General features: G+C 46.3%; 1 protein-coding gene across 1 annotated transcript in view; it reads right to left on the bottom strand.

The window, feature by feature from the left end:
* The window catches only part of thsd4 (thrombospondin type 1 domain containing 4), a gene marked incomplete at both ends in the record, with an annotated part of 34,341 nt that overhangs the window by 14,911 nt on the left and 356 nt on the right, over positions 1-19,074 (bottom strand). The window contains 4 exons of the mRNA XM_079216716.1: positions 13,221-13,357; positions 15,251-15,353; positions 16,197-16,602; positions 17,690-18,012. Coding sequence (XP_079072842.1) covers positions 13,221-13,357; positions 15,251-15,353; positions 16,197-16,602; positions 17,690-18,012 — 969 coding nt within the window. The remainder of the gene's footprint in view (positions 1-13,220; positions 13,358-15,250; positions 15,354-16,196; positions 16,603-17,689; positions 18,013-19,074) is intronic.

Below are 19,074 nucleotides of genomic sequence, written 5' to 3'. Positions count from 1 at the left end.
TACTACGGCGCTACTTTCCTTATTCAAGGTGTAGTCGGAAAAGATGTGTTTTTAGTTTGCGACGGAAGATGTAGAGACTTTCTGCAAACAGTCGTGACTTTGTTGAGTGTTCAGCTCGCAGTGACGCAGCTACAAGCCGATTGGCAGATTCTCTATAAAATCATTGTATTGTATGAAATGATTTATTCTTTTTGGGGTTACTATGCAAACATATTTGACCTTACTTACGTATAGTCAGCAGGCAATTTAAATGATTTTGGTTTCGTCAGGCAGACTAAAGTATTGAACAACCCCTTTGTCCCTGCACTCTCTCTGCTACTAGGAGAGTGAGAGGGGGATAGCAGGCATGGCATGTTGAAAACAAAGATGCATTTTGGTCGTTTTGCGAACAAAGCAAACCCCTAAACCTCTCCTCAAATCACCCACTGCCTACGGTAGTAACACAGCGCTACAAAGGAGCACCTCATTAAAGGGCCAGTGTGTAGGATTTAGTGGCATCTAGCTCTGCGGCTGCAGAAGATGAGCTGCCGAGTTCAAACCCCGTGGTTAAGTCGTGGTCTCTTTCAGGACCTTCGCCTCGCCTACGTTAGGAGCAATACAATTCAAAAGGTGGCTGGCGTTGCCGCGGTTTCACAAGCGTGTCGGTGAACTACACATCACTAGGTAACGTAAAAACTAAGGAAGGAATCGCTCTCTAGAGCCAGTGTTTGGTTTGTCTCTTCTGTGCTACTGTGGAAAGATGATGATGTTAGAGGGCTCATTTTAACATGACGAAAACACAATTCTTATTTTCAGGTGATTCTACACTATTGAAAACATGATTTAGATTATATTTATATTCCATTTCTGCCAATAGAGCCCCCTAAATACCTTTTAACACTAAACACTCACCCCTAATCCACCATCCGTGTAATACTAGAACTACCGATATACAAGATAAGCTGTTTCTTTATCTACTAATGTGGGACAAGCAGCTTCTGGTGGGTCTTTCACAATACCATGTATACAACAGCGTTGTCCGGTCTGGGAGTTGTCAGAATTTTTGTTTTTGTTTTTGTTTTCCCTTTCATACGTTTTCGTACGTTTTCAGTTCATGGAAGTTAATTGTAACATTTTGGTCCCCTAAAAATGTCAGCATCAGTGTTTAGTTGCACTCAGCTCCATCCTCTCGTCACCATCTGGTTGAAAAAAGCCAAGATGGCGACGTCCAAAAAAACTAACTACGCCGACTTCATATTTACAGTCTTTGAGAGGGATCGAGCCCCGACTGTAGCCCTGCTGTGCATGTACTACATGGAAGATGTGACTTCATCAATAGCTCAAAACCTCGCAGATTTATTCAACATGTTCCTTTCCCTCAGATTTCTCTTCTGGCTCTGGCATAATGGGAACACTAACTAAACTTACCGTGGTTTGTAACCACAAATAGAAACACAAGTTCTGGTGTTTTGGAGAGTAATCACTCAGCTTTCCACCCTCCACAACGTCACATTTCATGAAACCAATAGCAACATGTGTCAAACCAAAATGGGAGCACTGACAAGCTTGAATTATTTACTGTAACGTAAGAAGAGATGAGATGAGATGGTTCCAACTAATTTACAAAATGAATCATACTGTAGCTGCTTGTGCTTTTTTTAGTTGGCAAATAAGCAAGTTTCCTTCATTTTGGTGATGTACAAATCATTGAGCAGCTCTGCAAGTCATCAGGTTATCGTATCTGCTGTAGATCCTACAAGCTACGAGCATTTGCCGCAGTAGGCATGAGCGGCGAGACCTTTGATCCCGACAGTAAAAAGCGGCGTCATGAACACGCCACAAACTGCCCGCACAGCACGGGGCGAAGGGCAGAGCGTCTTCGTTAAAGGCTCCCACGCTTGTAAAACACTCCGAAATAGCATGTGAGCATCTACAGCCGTAAAAACGCGCACGGGGTCTCCTGACGTCGCTCGGCCGATTTGGACGCACCGCATTGGGAGCAGAGGGATGGACAGATTGGGCTCTGATAGGCGTCAACACTGCCAGGTGATGGGGTTGATTCCCACTGTGGACGCCTGCAAAAAGACAGACTGATGACATGATGGAAGGAGGACTTTTAACATTTCATAACTAGATAACTCAAGTGTATAATTATGTCGCTGTTATTTTGGGAGGAGCGGAACTAAGCTGGTGACATATGATTTGAGCTGGTGACATGTCCACTAGAGCAAGTGATGACCAATTTGGTGCCTTGGCAAGATCTTTGTTGGTGATCCCAACTAAACCCGGTAAATAAGACCTATTTAATAGGCTATGTGGTTATAATGTTTTGTTTTTTATTATTTCAAAAGAACAGCAATACAATTGTATTAGTAAAACATTTGAAATGTACAAATGTGTTTTCTTCCCTCACTTGGGGCCCTCCTATGGATGGATGGGCGTCTCTAGAATGATATGCTGAGGGCCGACTGACCCCATATAAAACCTGCTAAAATACTATTGATTTGTATATGCACATGTATCTGTGACTGCTGTTGACAACAACTTGTGTGTCAGTCTGCCTTTCTGGCAAATACAATTGTTATAATATTGCTCCTTCAGCATAAAAAAACAAAAGCTAAATAGTTTTTGCTCATTTCTGCATCTTGTCTTCCTCATCAAATGTACAAACTCATTGTGGCAAAGCGAAGGTTTTCCACTTTTCTACCTATTGGGTTTTAATAAGACAAGGAAAGACCAAAAATGTATGTAAAAGAAATCATCATTATGATTTTCGCACAAAGCATAGGACTTCTATCAAATATTCATTATGACTCCAAACCCACAACCACTCTCATTCACTCAGACATCCACTTACAAAATATCACAAGAGTAACTCAACCCGCATTTTTCTCCATTGACAGATTCCAACGTTTACATGAAATTGATAGCTATGTAGTTTATGGTCATATGAAGCTGGCACAGACAACCTCATCAAGACCCTGGCACTCCAGACGTTTGCATTAAAGACCTCGGACACCTCACCGGCCTCATTAATCATCGGCAAACACACTGAGCTAAAACTAACCGAGGCTAATTCCGGCTCGCAGTCTCTCCCTAATAAGAGTTCCAAGTACATCTTTACAGTCCCGGGACGGGTCTGACTCACCGAGTCTTCCACTAGGAGGGAAATCTAATCCCACAAGTAGCCTGTGAATGTGCAGTGGAAAAAGAAACCGCTCAGAGAGCAAGCAGAGCCACAGTGAACACAGCCATACTGGAAATACTTCCACTCAGCAGATGGACCACAGGATCATGGGGCCGCACCGACGGTCCGAGTTATGGAGTGACACCGACCAGTGCTGCTTATGAACACTATCAACAGGTTGTAAATGAGTACAAGGCTTACTTACATCTCCAGCCGTGAACTTAGATGTCTTAACTCTCTACTTTAACCACCAAGTCCAACAATTGTGCAGGATTTCTCTGCGTTCAGCGGGATATCGACCACTTCTCAAACCTCACTGCAAAGAGTCCAGACGAAACTTACACTGAGCAACGCGTCGCGCGATGCACCTCCTAAAGCATCAGTGGGGATCCCCAGGTTCTCCCAGGTTCCTCCGGGTCCCAGCAGAGGAGGAACGGGTCCTAGCTGAGCCCGCGGGTTCCCCTGCACACGCATGTGGAGGCAGCCGAGCAGCAGGAGGGCCAGGCCTGACAGCATTCTCTCACGTGGCCACAGAAAGGCTCTGAACCGGTCACTCTGGCTTTTTTTTAAAATCACAAATCCAGTGGCTGCTGCCCGCCAGCCTCTTCCTTGCCTCTCTGAGATGGCAAATAAAAAATAAAAAATAAACTCCTCTCACTACAGAGCTGATCGCTACGAGCTCCCCCTCGTAAACTGAACTGGAGGAGGTGCAGCTGGGGGAGGTTCGGGAGGGGAGAGAGAGGTAGACAACTAAATAGGAGGGAGAGAGAGAGGCGGGAGAGAAAGAGTGTGGCAGCGACTGCTGACAGCAAACTGGAACCCAGATAGGAAGCTTTGGGGGATATCCTTCAATGTGACAGAATAAGTAAGTGAGGAAGGAAATTCTTGCTGAAAGGGATGTGTAAGCAAAACCACCATGGTTCAAATTGTGTGGACATAATTGGAGGCAGGCCATCTTCTAGGGATAACAATGTGATCCCTTTGCCTTCTTGGAGGACCCCCCAAACAAAAACTTAATTACAAGCCAGGTCGCAACTGCTGCAGTCAAAAAAAGACCAGACTCATCATATGGTTTTCCGACCGTTGTTTCCACCACGTTAAACCCTAGTTGACCAGGATTTACTTTACGGAGGTAATGAGTACACTTCTCATCCTTCGATCTGATACTTTTTTTTACTTTCCATAAAATGATATAGGTAGACCGAGCACATCTGGGACATTGCGACTGGACACGATTCTACACAAAGAGACTTCTGGAGAAAAAAAAAAAGCCTGAGATAATTGAAAACTGTCCTGTTTTGGAACGGCACCCGGAGACCACAGCGAATCTCTTTTGAGCGATGTTTATACACGTGTGTACCTTACTTCATTTCATGTACCGTCATTTATGTTAGAAAACGGGGGTGAGCACTATAGCTAACGGAAAGTAGGACACTTTCAGGGGATCTCCATCCAGTCAGCTGCCACCTTATCTGGGGGTTTTGTCGAGACATTTTTATTTTATTCAATTTAACACCACAAACCAGCCTTTTTCCTTGTCGATTGAGGCCTTTGAAAGCGAGCTACAGTCGGGGCAGCCCACCAGGATCAAGCAGAAACTGCTGCAATGACAGTAATAAACGTGTACTGTATTTACCTGTGCACACAAAACTAGTAAAAGACTGGAAAAATGTCAAAATGATATCAGAGGATGCAGGTTAGCAATGTTTTGAACGCCAGCTCACAGTAAAACTATATCATCATCAAAATGAATAGCTGTGACGCTCGGGACTGCGGATTTATTTGTGCAATATACTTAATAAATCACACCCTGCCATCTTTCAGAATATTCTGCAGAGGCAGAGTAGAGGCATTGAGTGCAAGGAAGCGGTAGCAAGAAAAGTTAACCCCCTCATCCAGTCCAGCATGAACAGTGTACACAATAAGCTGTCAAAACGACACAGCTGCAGGGCGGGGCGGCTCTCACGATGAACCATCGCACATCGTCTCCTGATCCGCCTCCGATCTGGACGACCTCATTATGGAGGTCGGGTGGAGCTAGAACGACTCTCCAGTACACCTATAGGGGCTTTCCTTCGACAAGTAGGTCAGCCCTGGAGCAACTTCGGCTCCAGGTGCCTGATCACACACACACACACACACACACACACACACACACACACACACACACGTGCTCTGCAGCAGGTGGGCTCAAGCGTCCGGCAGACACTCGCTCAGTACAATAGCTGTAGTCAGTACCTTATTTTCTGTCACGCTTCCAGTGTTTCTTGGGCGCTCTCGGTTTCGGAAGAACGTTTTAAATCCAAAGCTCATTAGCAGAACCATGACGGAAAACAGTTATTGCAGGTGTGGCACACGCTCCACCTTGACGGATGCAATGCGGCCTTTGTCGTTAATCTGGTTTACGTCAGCGTGCTTCACACTGACGGATGAGAAAGGAGGAGAGAGCAGACGAGAACAGATCTGTTGCTTTTCAACCACATTCCACATCTCCGTTCATTCTATCCACCTCTTCTCGACAGCCAACTAGACGGGTAACCAGCAACTCATAAACTAGAGCAGCAAAAGTTGGGAAAAGGTGTAAAGCGTGGAGAGAGAACACAGGATTTTTGTGCATCTGGGATACATATTAGTCCGCCGGGCATGTAGGTCCCATGATTGGTTCCTTTAAGTCTAAGCGATGTATTTGACTGAGAGAAAAAAAAGACAGGAGCCCAGTGGAGGGAGCCGGGTTAATGGATAAAGCAGGTCTAGAGGAGGTTTGGACTGGGAGGGGCAAGGTGTGGCTTAGGGAAGCTGCTTCCATCAACAACAACACAATGATGCTGATGGTCGATGCCACAGTCTGCAGGAGAGACATGAAACAGTTACTGTAACTTTCCAGCACAGAGCGAGAAACAGCCGAGATGGACCGCCTGTCAAGGCGGTGTTAGGAATCACATGTGGCGTAAATGAATGAAAGGCTCTTCACATCCGCACCTTGACGGGAAGTGATCGGACTTTCAGTGTGTTTGTTGGTCACGTTGCTCTCAGTGTGAAGAGATACGGGTGGACATGTGACACCAGGACCCCTTGGAAGCAGACAGGTGATTGTCAGAGGTGGAATTTTGAATCCAAGCACAGAAAATGTACAAATATATGGTGTTGTCTTTGACATCGTCTTTCCTCTTGAAATCTGTTGCCAACATGATGGGAGTAAATGCTTTGGTTTTGTTGTGTGTGTAAATGTATCATCACACAGACAAGGGCCCATTCCTTACTCGATGGTCTTCCACGAGAAGCTTTTGTGAAGCACAAACCTGCGACCGACTGACGGGTAAAGTCCTTCGTGAACTCATTTGTCTCTGTGTTTGATGTCTCTGTGCACCGCCGGAGGCCTTTTGTTAATAAAAGCTGTTCGACGGCATCGGATACGAGTCAAACCGCAGACCTGCTTACACACTCTTGGGATATAGATACAGGCTCACACAATACGCTAAACAGTCTCTTCACTTGGCAGCCCCCCAGATGGAAGCCAACCACCGTCAACGGCCGCCCGCCTGAGGAAGAGCCGCGTGACCGCTGAGCCCTAAAAATACTACCCTTGTGTCCGTATAGCGTACCCTCATAAATCTGTCTCCCAGTCGGACCCCCTGCTCCACGGCCGTTGAATCCACTGAAGAGCCCAACCTGCAGCCACGTAGCTCCCTGCACAGCGAGCTGCGTGCAGCGTGTCAGACAGAGCCACACATTGATCACATCATCATGCGATGATGAGTCAGCACGCCGTGAGGGAGATGCACGACGAGGCCGGGCTAAAGAGGGCCCACACTTCCCAGAATTGCCGGTCATAGCAGGACAAAATATTAATAATGACAAATATTAAGGATATAAAACAATTTTAAAATCTTCCACGTGGCAGTTAGCTTTGGAATGTTTCCATGTTTGCTTCATTTGAGCATAATGTAGTCTAGTGAAGGTTTTTTTCCCAAAAATTATGGATCCGATTGTGCGGATACTTTCCTTTTATTCTGCTGACGGCAATATCTGAAGGCTGGTCCAGCTGTCGTTGGGCTGAACTGCCAGAATACGACCAGGAAATGAAAATTCAACACAGACCTGAACACTGGCTTTGGTCTGTTGCTGCCAAGGAAATGTAACCCAAAAAGCCTGAGAGCAATAATGTCCTGAGCTCTAACAAACTACTTGTGTGTGAACTTCAGTAGCAAACAGGATTCAAAAGGGAATTATAAAATGACAGGAATTAACAAACCCGCCGAAAAAAAGACAGGATACAAACAGAGGCGCTAGCAGTGTGTTGGGATCCCCTCAAATGGAGATCCCATAAAATGCTTTGCTTCCTCACAGCTTGACGGAGGCCCTCGCACAAGGTTAAACGCTCCCCGTCTCCTGGAGACGGACTTTACGAGCTGTAGCAGAACCCAGCGGAGGTGTGGCGATCCAGAACAAGTGTCTGACCCCCCAACGCCTCCCGGAGTGGCACAGGTCACACAGAGCCGGTCGGGGGCCGACATGGGCCAGTGAGAGCCAGGAAGTTTAGGGCAAAACTAAGTCATCAATCTGTCATCCCCTTCACAGCTTAACTCCTCAAACACCATCTTTTCTTAACTGTCCTCTGACGGGATCTCCCACAGCCTCTTACCAGCGACAAGTGCTCCAAAAAGCGCCATTAACGCTGCCGCTGGATCGCTGAACCTGACCTTTGACCCCCTGTGGAGGGAAGGTGGAAGAAACGGTATCTCTATTCATGGGGTACGTTAAGCAAAGTGTTGGGCTGACTGACAGCCTACACAGCCCGTCCCTGGAGCAACGCAGTGGACTGATTGTCAAGAGCTCAACTGTAAAGACAGTTTCTTTCCCATCTTAACCGTCACAGACTCCGCTGGCATGAACCCATAAGCATCTGCAGGGTAATGGCGAGGGACACCCTGTGAGCGCGCAGCCACTGTGACAGAGAGATGGGACTGAGGTATCTCCACCAGCCGGGCAGGCTGTATATCAGAGCGCTCATCCGCCTTTTAACAAGTCCGCCCGTCCCAGTCCACCGCAGCGGGGAATTCATAAAACAGATGCGGCTGTCAGAGGAGAGGAGCGAGGAGTTGGGGCCCGGGATGCGGTTTGATGAGTTCGGGCTCTGGGTGCCGGGAAGCACGCCAGTGCTGGGAGGAAGACCGCGGCGGAGACCTCGACTTCACGTCGGGTCGGACGGAGACCCGTTCTAACCGTCATCTTTATTAAGAACAGCACGTCAAAGTCCATGGCGAAATCTGTCAGTTCAACGTTGACGGAGGCCCCCTTCCTGCATGGAAACATTTGGGCTCACGTTGTATTTGGCATTTTATCATCCGCATGTTTGTGTGTAACCAGATTTCAACCTCGGGGTCGCGTAACTTCTTTTCACCATCTTTCTTCGTCATCGTCTCCCTCCTGATTGCGAAGGGCAGCAGGAAGTAGGCTGGCGCAAAGAAAACCACGGGGTCCAGAGCGGTGGGAGCTGTGTGTGGTCAGTGATCGGCCTTTAAAAATAAACACACACCCTTCTCAAATGCCCTTCCTTGGTATAGAGAGGGAGAAGTCGCGGCTGAATGGAATTCCCACCATAAAGGGATCTTTCTTTCACTGATCGTCTGAAATGAGGAACCGCATCCAGGGGTTAGCGCGGTGTCAGTGCCTTATATATATGATGACATTTACAGTTCAGATCATATTGTAGGTGGCACTGTGGCCGGTGCATGGAATCAAACAGCGTTGGAGCCAATATGTTTTTTTAAAGACTTGTTTGCATTTTCTTTGTAATACTACACTGCTCCACCAGGGGGCAGTTAACATGTTGGTGATGAGTCCCATCATAGTTCAAGTAATATGTACCTGTGAAGCAAGACAAACCTTTGTGTTAACGGACAATACAGTTTTACCTCATCTTAAATAGACTCACCTCAGGTTAGGTACCTGAAATAAAAGATATAAACGTTTTGTTCTGAGAAAAAATACGTCAGTAGATACCCCCTTCATGAATTTTGAAGCTTTTACACGTCTTAAAAAAGGCATTTGCTAACAAGTGGCGAAATGAGTACAAACTAGTCCGCCTTTATAGCCTCGTTGTGTATACTTGCAGTAATGCCACCATAAATATACGAGTAGAATCCACTTGTATTTGACCACAGAGCTTATTTTCTGTAATATTTTAAATAATCCTATCGTTTAATTAGTTTTGTCGAGGGAACCAGTACTTCTGGGGTTGACCTACACAAATATGTCGTCCCTGCAGTACTCTATACAGCAAACAATCTATTCTGGGCAACAATCCAGGCAGAGAGATGAGGATGACATCACATCAGTCCTCCATCTGGGAAAGAAAAACACTAATGCTTGTTTTCACCTTGATTTGACTCATTAGATGGAGGGTCTCACGCGCGAGTCTCTAACGGGCCAGATTAAGGGTGTCACTGCGTCAGATCCGAAAATCTAAGATGGACACGTGCAGCAGCACCGGGAGCCCACGGTCAAATGGACAGAGTTGCTATTCATACCGCTTGAAAGGCGTCAGGTAGAAGTATTGCGGGACCACACAACCTGCAGGCCTGCGTGCAGCTTCCCCTCTGTGATCAGCAGCAGGCGCACAATCATCCGTGGTTTTTTCCTTTTGAAATAAAAAGTCACTAAATGACAACGTGACTGAGCCACGCTTCCCTCGAAAACAAATGTTTTAAATGACAATTTTCGTCATCCTGATTGAGAATCTCAAACGGCGGACCGAGGCAATAATCTCCACTTCTGCACAGCGATATCCCACAAATAGAGGACTTGAGATCTACAATAATGTGACGATTCAATCAATATCTTATCTCTGTCCATATTAAGGGGAATCAAAATATTGAATTTCACACAGCAAGACACACACACACACACACACATACGGGACCATTACGCATGCATCAAATGTGGGGTGATGTCAGCATGTGTGTATGTGTGTGTGTGTGTGTGTGTGTGTGTGTCTGCATACATAGCACAGCGCCTTGCTCATCAGTGCCCAGCAGGCGGAGTGAGGACTGACACCTCTCCGGCTGCCGGTCCACACGCCATGCCTGGTACGTGTGCATGTGTCATCAGCATGTTGTTAGCATGTTTTGTGTGCGTGATTTCAACACAAGCAGATGTTTAAATGGATGTGTGATCAATGTGTTTGGGGGCGTCCAGAATGATGTTCTGGGCGCTGTGAGGACAGGCTGGATCCCCTCCGTTTGAATAATTAGAAGAAGAAAAAGGTTATAGTGTGGATTGGGTTGGGTTTGGATCAGAGGCTTTGGAGCTCCTCAGACTCCTCAGTGCCTTGGGGACGGTGAGCAACAAACCTACTGATCTACAGCATGTAGTAAAGACGCGTTGTAGTTCTGTTGGTTGACGACTTAAATAGATGTGTTTAGTTAATTACACTTTATCTTTTACACCTTTTGGGTTTTAACCTCGTCACTGTTACGGGTTGAGACAAAATAACATGTGTCGGTTTTGTAGGAAATGTGACAAAGAGAACAGAGGACATTGAAACCCAGAGCTGTAAGGAGTATTGCCATAACAACCACAGAAACAATAATCAAACTACATGATTTTTTCTCCATAAAAGCTTTCCCACATGAACCCAATATAGAGTAACGATCTTGGTCTGTCATGGTTGTTGGTCTGGTAGGGAACTGATTAAACAGTCTGGTTTCCACCGCAGCTGGGCTAACCACAGAGACCAAAGAACTGCACACAGCGTGATGTCGTAAAATACAAACTGGTGTAAGTTTGTTAAGGGACCCGCTTGTAAAACTCACTCTCGCAGCTTGACTTCTGCAAATGTGCTCACTCACAACAAATTAAACACGCCTTTGAAAAATGCTGATGCTGTGATATTCCTGGAAATCCAACGCTGGAGAGCGTCGAACAGTTGCGTCATAGAGCGGACTGCGCTTTGCTGCACGCCATCCTCCATCCACTGACCAGCCACCAGGGCCGCACGGAAAACCACGGCCTTTAAAAGGTAGCCACTGACAAGCTAACATCAGCTAACAGCTGGACGGCGTAAGAACATGTGTGACGTCTTTCTGAATGGATCTAAAATGTGATCAAAACCGTTCAAAGACATATTTAAGGATGCACCTTAAATAACTGCCTTTTTGGATTGTTGTTGGTTCTAAAATATAATTACAGTAGGCAATATTATTATGTCATTACCATGTCATCATTTAACAAGCCTGTCTCCAGCCATGCTAGCAGTCTTTTGGCATTTGTACTTTTTTGTTTTTTTTTACAAATGCTAATGTCAGAATGCTAATGGTCATTCAGTAGGTGGAACGTTCACCATTAGTTTAGCCCGTTAGCATGTTCACATTTGGTAATTAGCATTAGCTGTCAGAGCTGAGGCTGACGGGAATGTCATTTGGTATTTAGACCTGCTGGTGGCACTGGAGAAACATTACAGAGATCACCAAAGTTTTAGAATTCATCCTCGAAGGACTTTGAACATTGTACGCAGATTTTGGAGCATTCCGTTCCATATGTGTCGAGACGCTTCTCCCTGAAATTTGAAGATCAAGCTCCATGGTGAGCGAGTAGGATTCACCCTCTGGAGATCAAGAATGCCTGCATGACCATTTTACATTTTAAATGTCAGGCATTTAACATTTTTGTTTTACCCCTGACTTGTAGTTGTAGTATTTGGACATGTTATAATACAACATATCATGTTAGGCCAAGCAGAGTGCAACACACCAGCTGATTCATTGCTTTGAGCGCTGTGTAAGGTGTATATTCCACATGTCCTGTCAAGGCACGTATGTGTTGGTGCTCTTACCACTTGAGGGGAGAGGACAGCGAATTCCCACGATAATGTATCATTTCAATGACAAGAGCCGATATGATCTAAATATAATTCACCCAGGTGTTTTTACATGATCTCTGGGGAAATCTGCTGATCGAGTGACTGGAACCGCTGAGAAAATCACAGTGAGGAGAGTGATGAGAAAACATCTCCCTGAGAAACTGCTGATGAGTTTGAGTCGTCAAACCAGCAGCCAGTGGTCTTAGGTAGGAAAATGAATGGTTTATATATTGCAGATTTGCTTGATTTCGACTCACAAATCAAACTTAGTTTCCCTTATTACATAACGATTCAACCCTTCCCACGCGTCGGATGGCCGCGTTGTGAGGAAATGTGATCAAGGCTAAACCGAGAGATCAGAGGGCTTTCTATCTCGATTAAGTCAGAATGTTGAGATTGCCGCCGGATTACGGCGCGTGGGAAATGCGCAGGGTTAACGGAGCGAGATTGGCACAGCCGACTGGAAATGACATATTTCTTCCAGTTAAACCCTGATCAAAAGAACGTCAAAGTGAAGCCAGCACACAGACAGAGCCAGCCGGGAGAGGGCCCACATTTGAGGAAACCTCCTCCTGACCTCCACTTCACTCCTCCACATCACACACCTCTCACTCTGATGCCGCGCTGCCCTCTGCTGGTCACAGCCGTCACTGCATCAGAGCTGCTGCCGGACGTGTGACACATGTTGTTCATACTAGAGATGAACTGTCCGCTTTCTAGACACCTTTTGTATAATCAAGTGACTATGACGCATTCACTTAAATGTGTTCTGAGTTTCAAACCATGTTTGGGTTGGATTAAACCTTCAGGTCAGGGTCTGGTCATGGTTTCCTTTGTCATTAGAGATTTATCTGACAGACAAAAGACTTATTGTCGAGCATGAACCAAGGCTGCAGCATGGCACATCCAAATAGTGTAATAGCACATTCAAGTGTTCGCCTAAATATCTGTCCCACATGCAGGCCAGTAAACTTTCATCCTTCAAGTCCTCTAATTGTACTTCGGTTGGCAGATATTAAAACGTAAAGGACGTCAGGATACAACCACAATGTCAGCTTGTAAAAGCTGAAAGAAAGTTAGGATGAGCAACACGCATCTGTAATACTTTCCACAGAGACCATGGATCTGGTAGAAACAGGGACAGTCGCAGGACAAAGGAAAGGTTGAAAGAAAAGAAAAAGAGAGATGGCCTACCGAACATCTTCCCCCCACGCAGAGAGAAGACTCGTCCTGCCCACACGGCGTCCCGTCGGTCACCCTCTCCGCCTGCTGCACGTAGAACCTGAACCCCGCGGCCCGGCAGTTGAGCACACAATGCTGATCCTCAGGAACTGAAGGCAAAGATTTAGGAGATTGTAACAATTTTGATGATATATTATTTGGGATACGAGTGGAAAAAAATACTTTTATCATGTGTCTCAATAAATAAAAGAACGTCACATACTAACATTATGTAAGGGTTATTTTTTTCTCCATTCTTTGCATATATAAGAACCCAAAGATGTATGATTAATAGAGGTGGGCCAAATGTTTGGTATGACATAAATACAATCAAATAAAATAAAGTAAAATGAGGAACAGATGCATGCTGTGAATGCACATTAAAAAGGATCAGAGCCATAAATATATATATAGCAAGATCTTTTATGCAGCATGAGAATCTCATGCCCTCATGTACTTAAGTTCCCAAAAGACTAGAGATGTGAAAAGTGCAACCGATACGCAAGTCTGCTATTTAAGGATAATTAACTTTAATTCCAGTCGGTCAAAGCTCCAAAACAGCAACTGATTGGATGGAAAAAAAATACAATCTTTAAGCTGCCGTTGTGCCTCGCCCGCAGCTTTGAAGGCGGCGACGTATGGCAACATGGCAACATGGCAACATGGCAACATGGCAACATGGCAACAGTCTGGAAATGATGTGTGTTTACGTTTCCTAAGGCAGCAGATCAGTGGCTTACACATTCAGAATGATTCAGAAACTGTCTGATGAGTTATCGACCCTGATCCTTGTTCTTTACATTTTGTTTCATCAATTAGATACACCATGAACCCCAAAGTAAGGCATTTCTTAAACAGATGTACACGAGTACGTCTACTCATTGTTCAAGATGGGCGTCGAGTAATCCAGACTTGACGTCATACGCTGAGCTGAGGTTATTTAATCTTGACATCTGCATTACCTGTCAGTCAAGCTCTGCGGCACAAAGACCAGATCTCAGAATAAACATGCGTCTGGCAGGATATTAATCTGCAGCCTGTTAGCTCCATTAGTGTTCTCAGAGAAATTACATTTCAGGAGGTGTTGTGACTGTTGCCTGGATACTCCAGGTGAGTTAGGTCAGAGAGTTTGTATGGGGGAACATTCGTCAGTGAGCGAACAGACAGGCGACATGCTGCAGCGCTCACATCACAACACACCTTAGTTCCTCTAACAGGTCAGAGGTCGGGCAGCCGGGGATGTAACTGACAGAGGACATGTGATTAATTGTGAAATGTGTGTGTGTGACCTTAAGATTGTGTAGCCAGAGCACTTTTAGGCGAGTGATCTTGACTTCCTCAGACTTACGAGCAGGACATACATTTAGCTTCACTTCTTAAACACATTTTCAGAGTAGTATGGTCTTACTTTTGTCCTTCATTTTCTCCCTCAATGTTGGTCTGTTCGTCTTTTACTATAGCGCCACCATGAGGTTGGATTTGTGCCTTTGAGTGAAGCGTCTATTGCGTGGCCATGACCTTCGGTAAAAGTTTTTGGGTAGCTTTTGATTCTGGGCTGGGAAAAGTAGCGTTGGGCTGATAGATGAAATCTGGGGATGCTTATTTTCAACATTTGACTATATTGTGAAAATATATGAAGCTTTGTATACTTAGAATCTGTTTTACAATGAGCGTGAAATGGTTTTATGGGTTTACACGGGTGTGTGACTGGGTTAGGATATGAGCCAATTGGTTGGGTTTTAAATTATGATTGAGCTCTGAAAAAACATTCAATCTGATCTGGAGAAACTGTTCGGTACACACATGCATGTCCCCTCGGGACGGACCCAACAACTTTGGTGAGAGTAACCATCACCAGGTCAACGTTTTCTTTCTCCCCGAATTACCAAAGCGATTTCATGATATTATACAACTTAGTCTACACAAAATCAAAGTGGAATTACACATATATATACATATATATATATATGTGCATACTGTACCTAACGCTGCATATGACCTACCTTCATTGAAAGGTTCCCACTCGTACAATCGACCCATGAAAGGTCGACTGTTGTATGAAGAACACTGAACAGCTCTGATGTGTCTGCTGGATGGAGGACAGGCCTGAGGACGGACCAGACACACACACACACACACACACACACACACACACACACACACACACACACACAAAGACAGGTAAATCCTTTTGTATCCACAGCATGTACTCACATTTTCTTGTAGTTCTTTCTTGCCAAAGTCCCCCGACATCCCCCCTATATCACCTTTGTCTAAACAAGCCGCTGGTCTGCTTTACTTTGCTTCATATCTGGGTCATCACACGCCAGAAACAATATACAGAACCAGACATTGTTTGAAATTAATCTGAATGCACAGGATGGATTCAATAACCTCGGATCAGATAAGCAGAGCACATCCACGCACTTTACAGCCGGGGGTTTTAACTGACACGGTTTGCTGAGCTAGTGGCTTTACCAATATTAGTCTTCACATTAAATATTTTCATGAGGAAAAACACTGCCACTTGTAGGCCACGTTTTCCCACAATTTAGACGACGTTGTGCCAAGCAGCCCTTCACTTTTCTTCTGTATCTGTAATCCTTGAGGCTGAGGACCCACAAAGCACAATACAGATCTTCTCCTCAAACACCACTGCTTTATTTTATTTTTATATTTTACAAAATACTGCTCTTTGCCATCAACTTTATCTGGCTGTGGCCACACATAAAATACTTGGATGTGTTGCGTGTTTCGTGCTTAATTCCGTGTGGAAAACACGGAGCTTCTGAAAAGTGGTCCGTCTGTGCAAGTCTTCTATCTTGTGCTCTAACATTTAATTGTTAATTGTAAATACTACAAAATCCACAAATAAATGTAAAGGAATTAAAAACAAAGAAATAAGCAAAATCAGGAATGTTATTAATCAATAAATAAAGATTTGCATACATGACTGTTGCAGATCCGGTGGTGAGCGTGTTCCCCTGTGCAGAAGGAACTAGGCAGCGGGTTGTAGGGTCTCTCCTGGTGCTGCTGGGCTCCAGACGCCGGGCTGCCGGACTGCGGCTCCTGCTGGACCTGAGCCTGGTTGGTCGAACCAGGCTGGTAGAGCGGGGCCCACACTTGGTTGTGTCTGGGCTGCTGCGCCCTGGGCTGCACGTAGGGCCTGCTGCGGCGATGGAGGGTGCTGGCGGGGTCCAGGTGGTTTGAGCCTCTGGCGGCCGGGTGGTGGGCGTCAGCTGCAGCAGAGCGTCTCTGCCTATGGGGGCGGCCCTGTCCCGTGTCCGTCTGCAGCGGAGCGACATAAGGAGATCTCCCGTAGCCATACCTCCCCGGGGTGATCTGAGTGACCCTCCTGAAAGGACACAAACATGATGAGATCCCCGACCCGACCAATCCTGTACCGGTTGTCACCACCATCTCTAGACCTGCAGGCGTCCCTGCTAACAATAAATAAATCCAGCTACCTATCGTCTGTGAAATGAAAACATCAAACCTCGTTAAACCAACCGGAGATTGTACAAACCAAGACCATCCAGCATATTTGGATCCACACCTTTTTAAATTGATCTTTTAGCAAAGTTTCTTCTTTCTGTCACGGTTCCTCATCCGAAAACCACGACGTCCAGATCTGGGAGCTTTTGTCGTAACTTGGCTCCTTAGATAAACTCAAACAGCCTCACCCCCATTACTCAGCTGTCAGTGCTATTTGTTTAAAAAGGCAAGCACAACAGGAAGGAGGTCACAAAGCTGCCAAGCACAAGCCGAGCCTTTGACTGCATCCATAAAAGCAGAGCTTCATACTGAAAAGCAGTCAGACGGCCCACAGCGACGCCTCCGAAGTGTCACTTTTAGACCAGGGCTGCTCAGCATGCAGCACCGGCTCTTTTAAGATGTGCCGATGTTGACAAAGAAGAACAAGAACTACTGAAAACAGTTCTTTGTTGACCACCATGACAGTCAAATTACTTCCAATAGACAGACTGTTTATTTTTATTTTTTTACACTACTTTGTTAGTGCAAAAAAAAAAGTGAACACTCAGGTTGAATACATTTGTACCAATCACAATTAAATACATAAGAATTATGAACTATTTTGCACCAATTTGCACAGCACCTTGTGTCTTTAGCTACTGAGAAGTTCAAATATAGTGCCGAAGGTAATGGTGGAGGGCGCCATCTCACACAGCTCCAAAAAAATCTCTTATTGGTGCTCAACTGGTTTGGGATGTGGCGAGTGTGAAGGCCTTAGAATATCAATAAGATAATCATCATACTCATTAAAGTATTGACCCCTCGTGTCCTGTTTGGACATCTGTTAAGCTTCTTCATTCATTTTATCACCCATCAGCATCCAAACACTCTAATTAGATTTTTTTTTTAAACTCCAGTCGTAAGCGCACTGGTTTCAGCATCTCCGTGTGTGCAGGGCGACACAGTACCTCCGTCCACCGGGCCGGGTCTCCTTCTCCTCCCTCAGATCGCCACGACTGCTGCCGTTGGAGGACCTGCCCCCGTCGCGGTGCAGAGGGACCGTCGGCCGCAGGGCTGAGATGACGAGGCCCGGCCGCTGGGGGAGCACCCCGGCTCTGCTGGAGGGGTACGAGGACGGGGTGTAAACAGGCAGGCAGGGCCTGCTCTGCTCCTGCACCCCGCGTCCACAGGTCCGGGAGCAGGTCGACCAGGTCCCCCAGGCGCCCCAGGAGCCTTGCATTTCTCCCTGCTCTGCCCTGAACTCCTGTTGAGGCTCTGCCTCCTCCGGAACCTGCAAGGAGATGAAACGGACGAGATTAGCGACACCACGGAGCGCCAGAAAGCGGCGGGAAAAGCGCCAAGGATTTGAAGGAAAGCCTCCATCAACAGGACTTTAATCTCTTCGGATCATGGCGAGTCAGTGACCTCATCTCATCAACATGACTATCCTGCCCCTCCGCCTCCCACCGCTGGCCATGAAACAGACCTCTGTTCACGGTTATAAAGCCTGACATGGCTGATTAGTGGGTGTCTGTTAGTGGCCTATCCCCTATTGGCTACCTGCGTTTCTCTCTGTTGACTCTAACCCCCTGTGCAACTTTGCCAGGGACGTATTAGCGGCGATCACTGCACTCTCTGTTTGAGGAACCAGCCGGGGGGAAGCCCCGTGCCAAGGCGGCTTTATCCGCCGGGCCGCTTGGAAATCCCGCTCTTTTAAAGGGAGCACTTTGTCTCCATTCACCGCAACCTCTCCGGGAAAACACATGGCCGTAGTAAAAGCTCAGCTGCCTTTGACTTTTCCCGAATGGAGAGAGAGAGAGAACACCGAAGCACTGGGGCCAGTTGGCAGGAAGTTCCTCTCGTGTCAATCAGCCTTCCACCCTCCCTCAGCCTTTGTAACTCGATGCCACTGTCATCTCCCGGGGTCAGCCACAGGTCACAAGGCTGGACTCCCTGGTTGACGCACATTGAGCCGACTTGCACCCCCGCCTCCCAACCCGACTAGATAGTCAGCTTCATCCACGAGGCGTATCCAGTTTTCTTCTGTGTGGTTCTTGAGTCTCCCGAGGTCAAGAGATGACTCGCTGACAGCTGACACGAGCCCCTTTCTGTTTCACCGCAATCAACAGAACTTTCCGCTCACGCTCCTGTTACGAGTTAACAGACTAGCACCTGTTTACACACACACACACACACACACACACACACTGGGGCAGAGGAAGCAGGCGCCAGCGAGACACGATTGTGCATGCCATCTTCCAGCGGAGGAGCGTTCCACCAGCCGGAGCCAACCATGCGTTCAGACGGGTCGATCAAACAGCAGCATGAAAGAGTCCTGGAATATCCAAAGGGA

The sequence above is a fragment of the Taurulus bubalis genome, assembly GCF_910589615.1.
Source record: "Taurulus bubalis genome assembly, chromosome: 4".
NCBI lineage: Eukaryota > Metazoa > Chordata > Actinopteri > Perciformes > Cottidae > Taurulus > Taurulus bubalis.
Note: the sequence above shows the minus strand (reverse complement) of the source record. Positions and strands in the feature narration are given on the sequence as shown.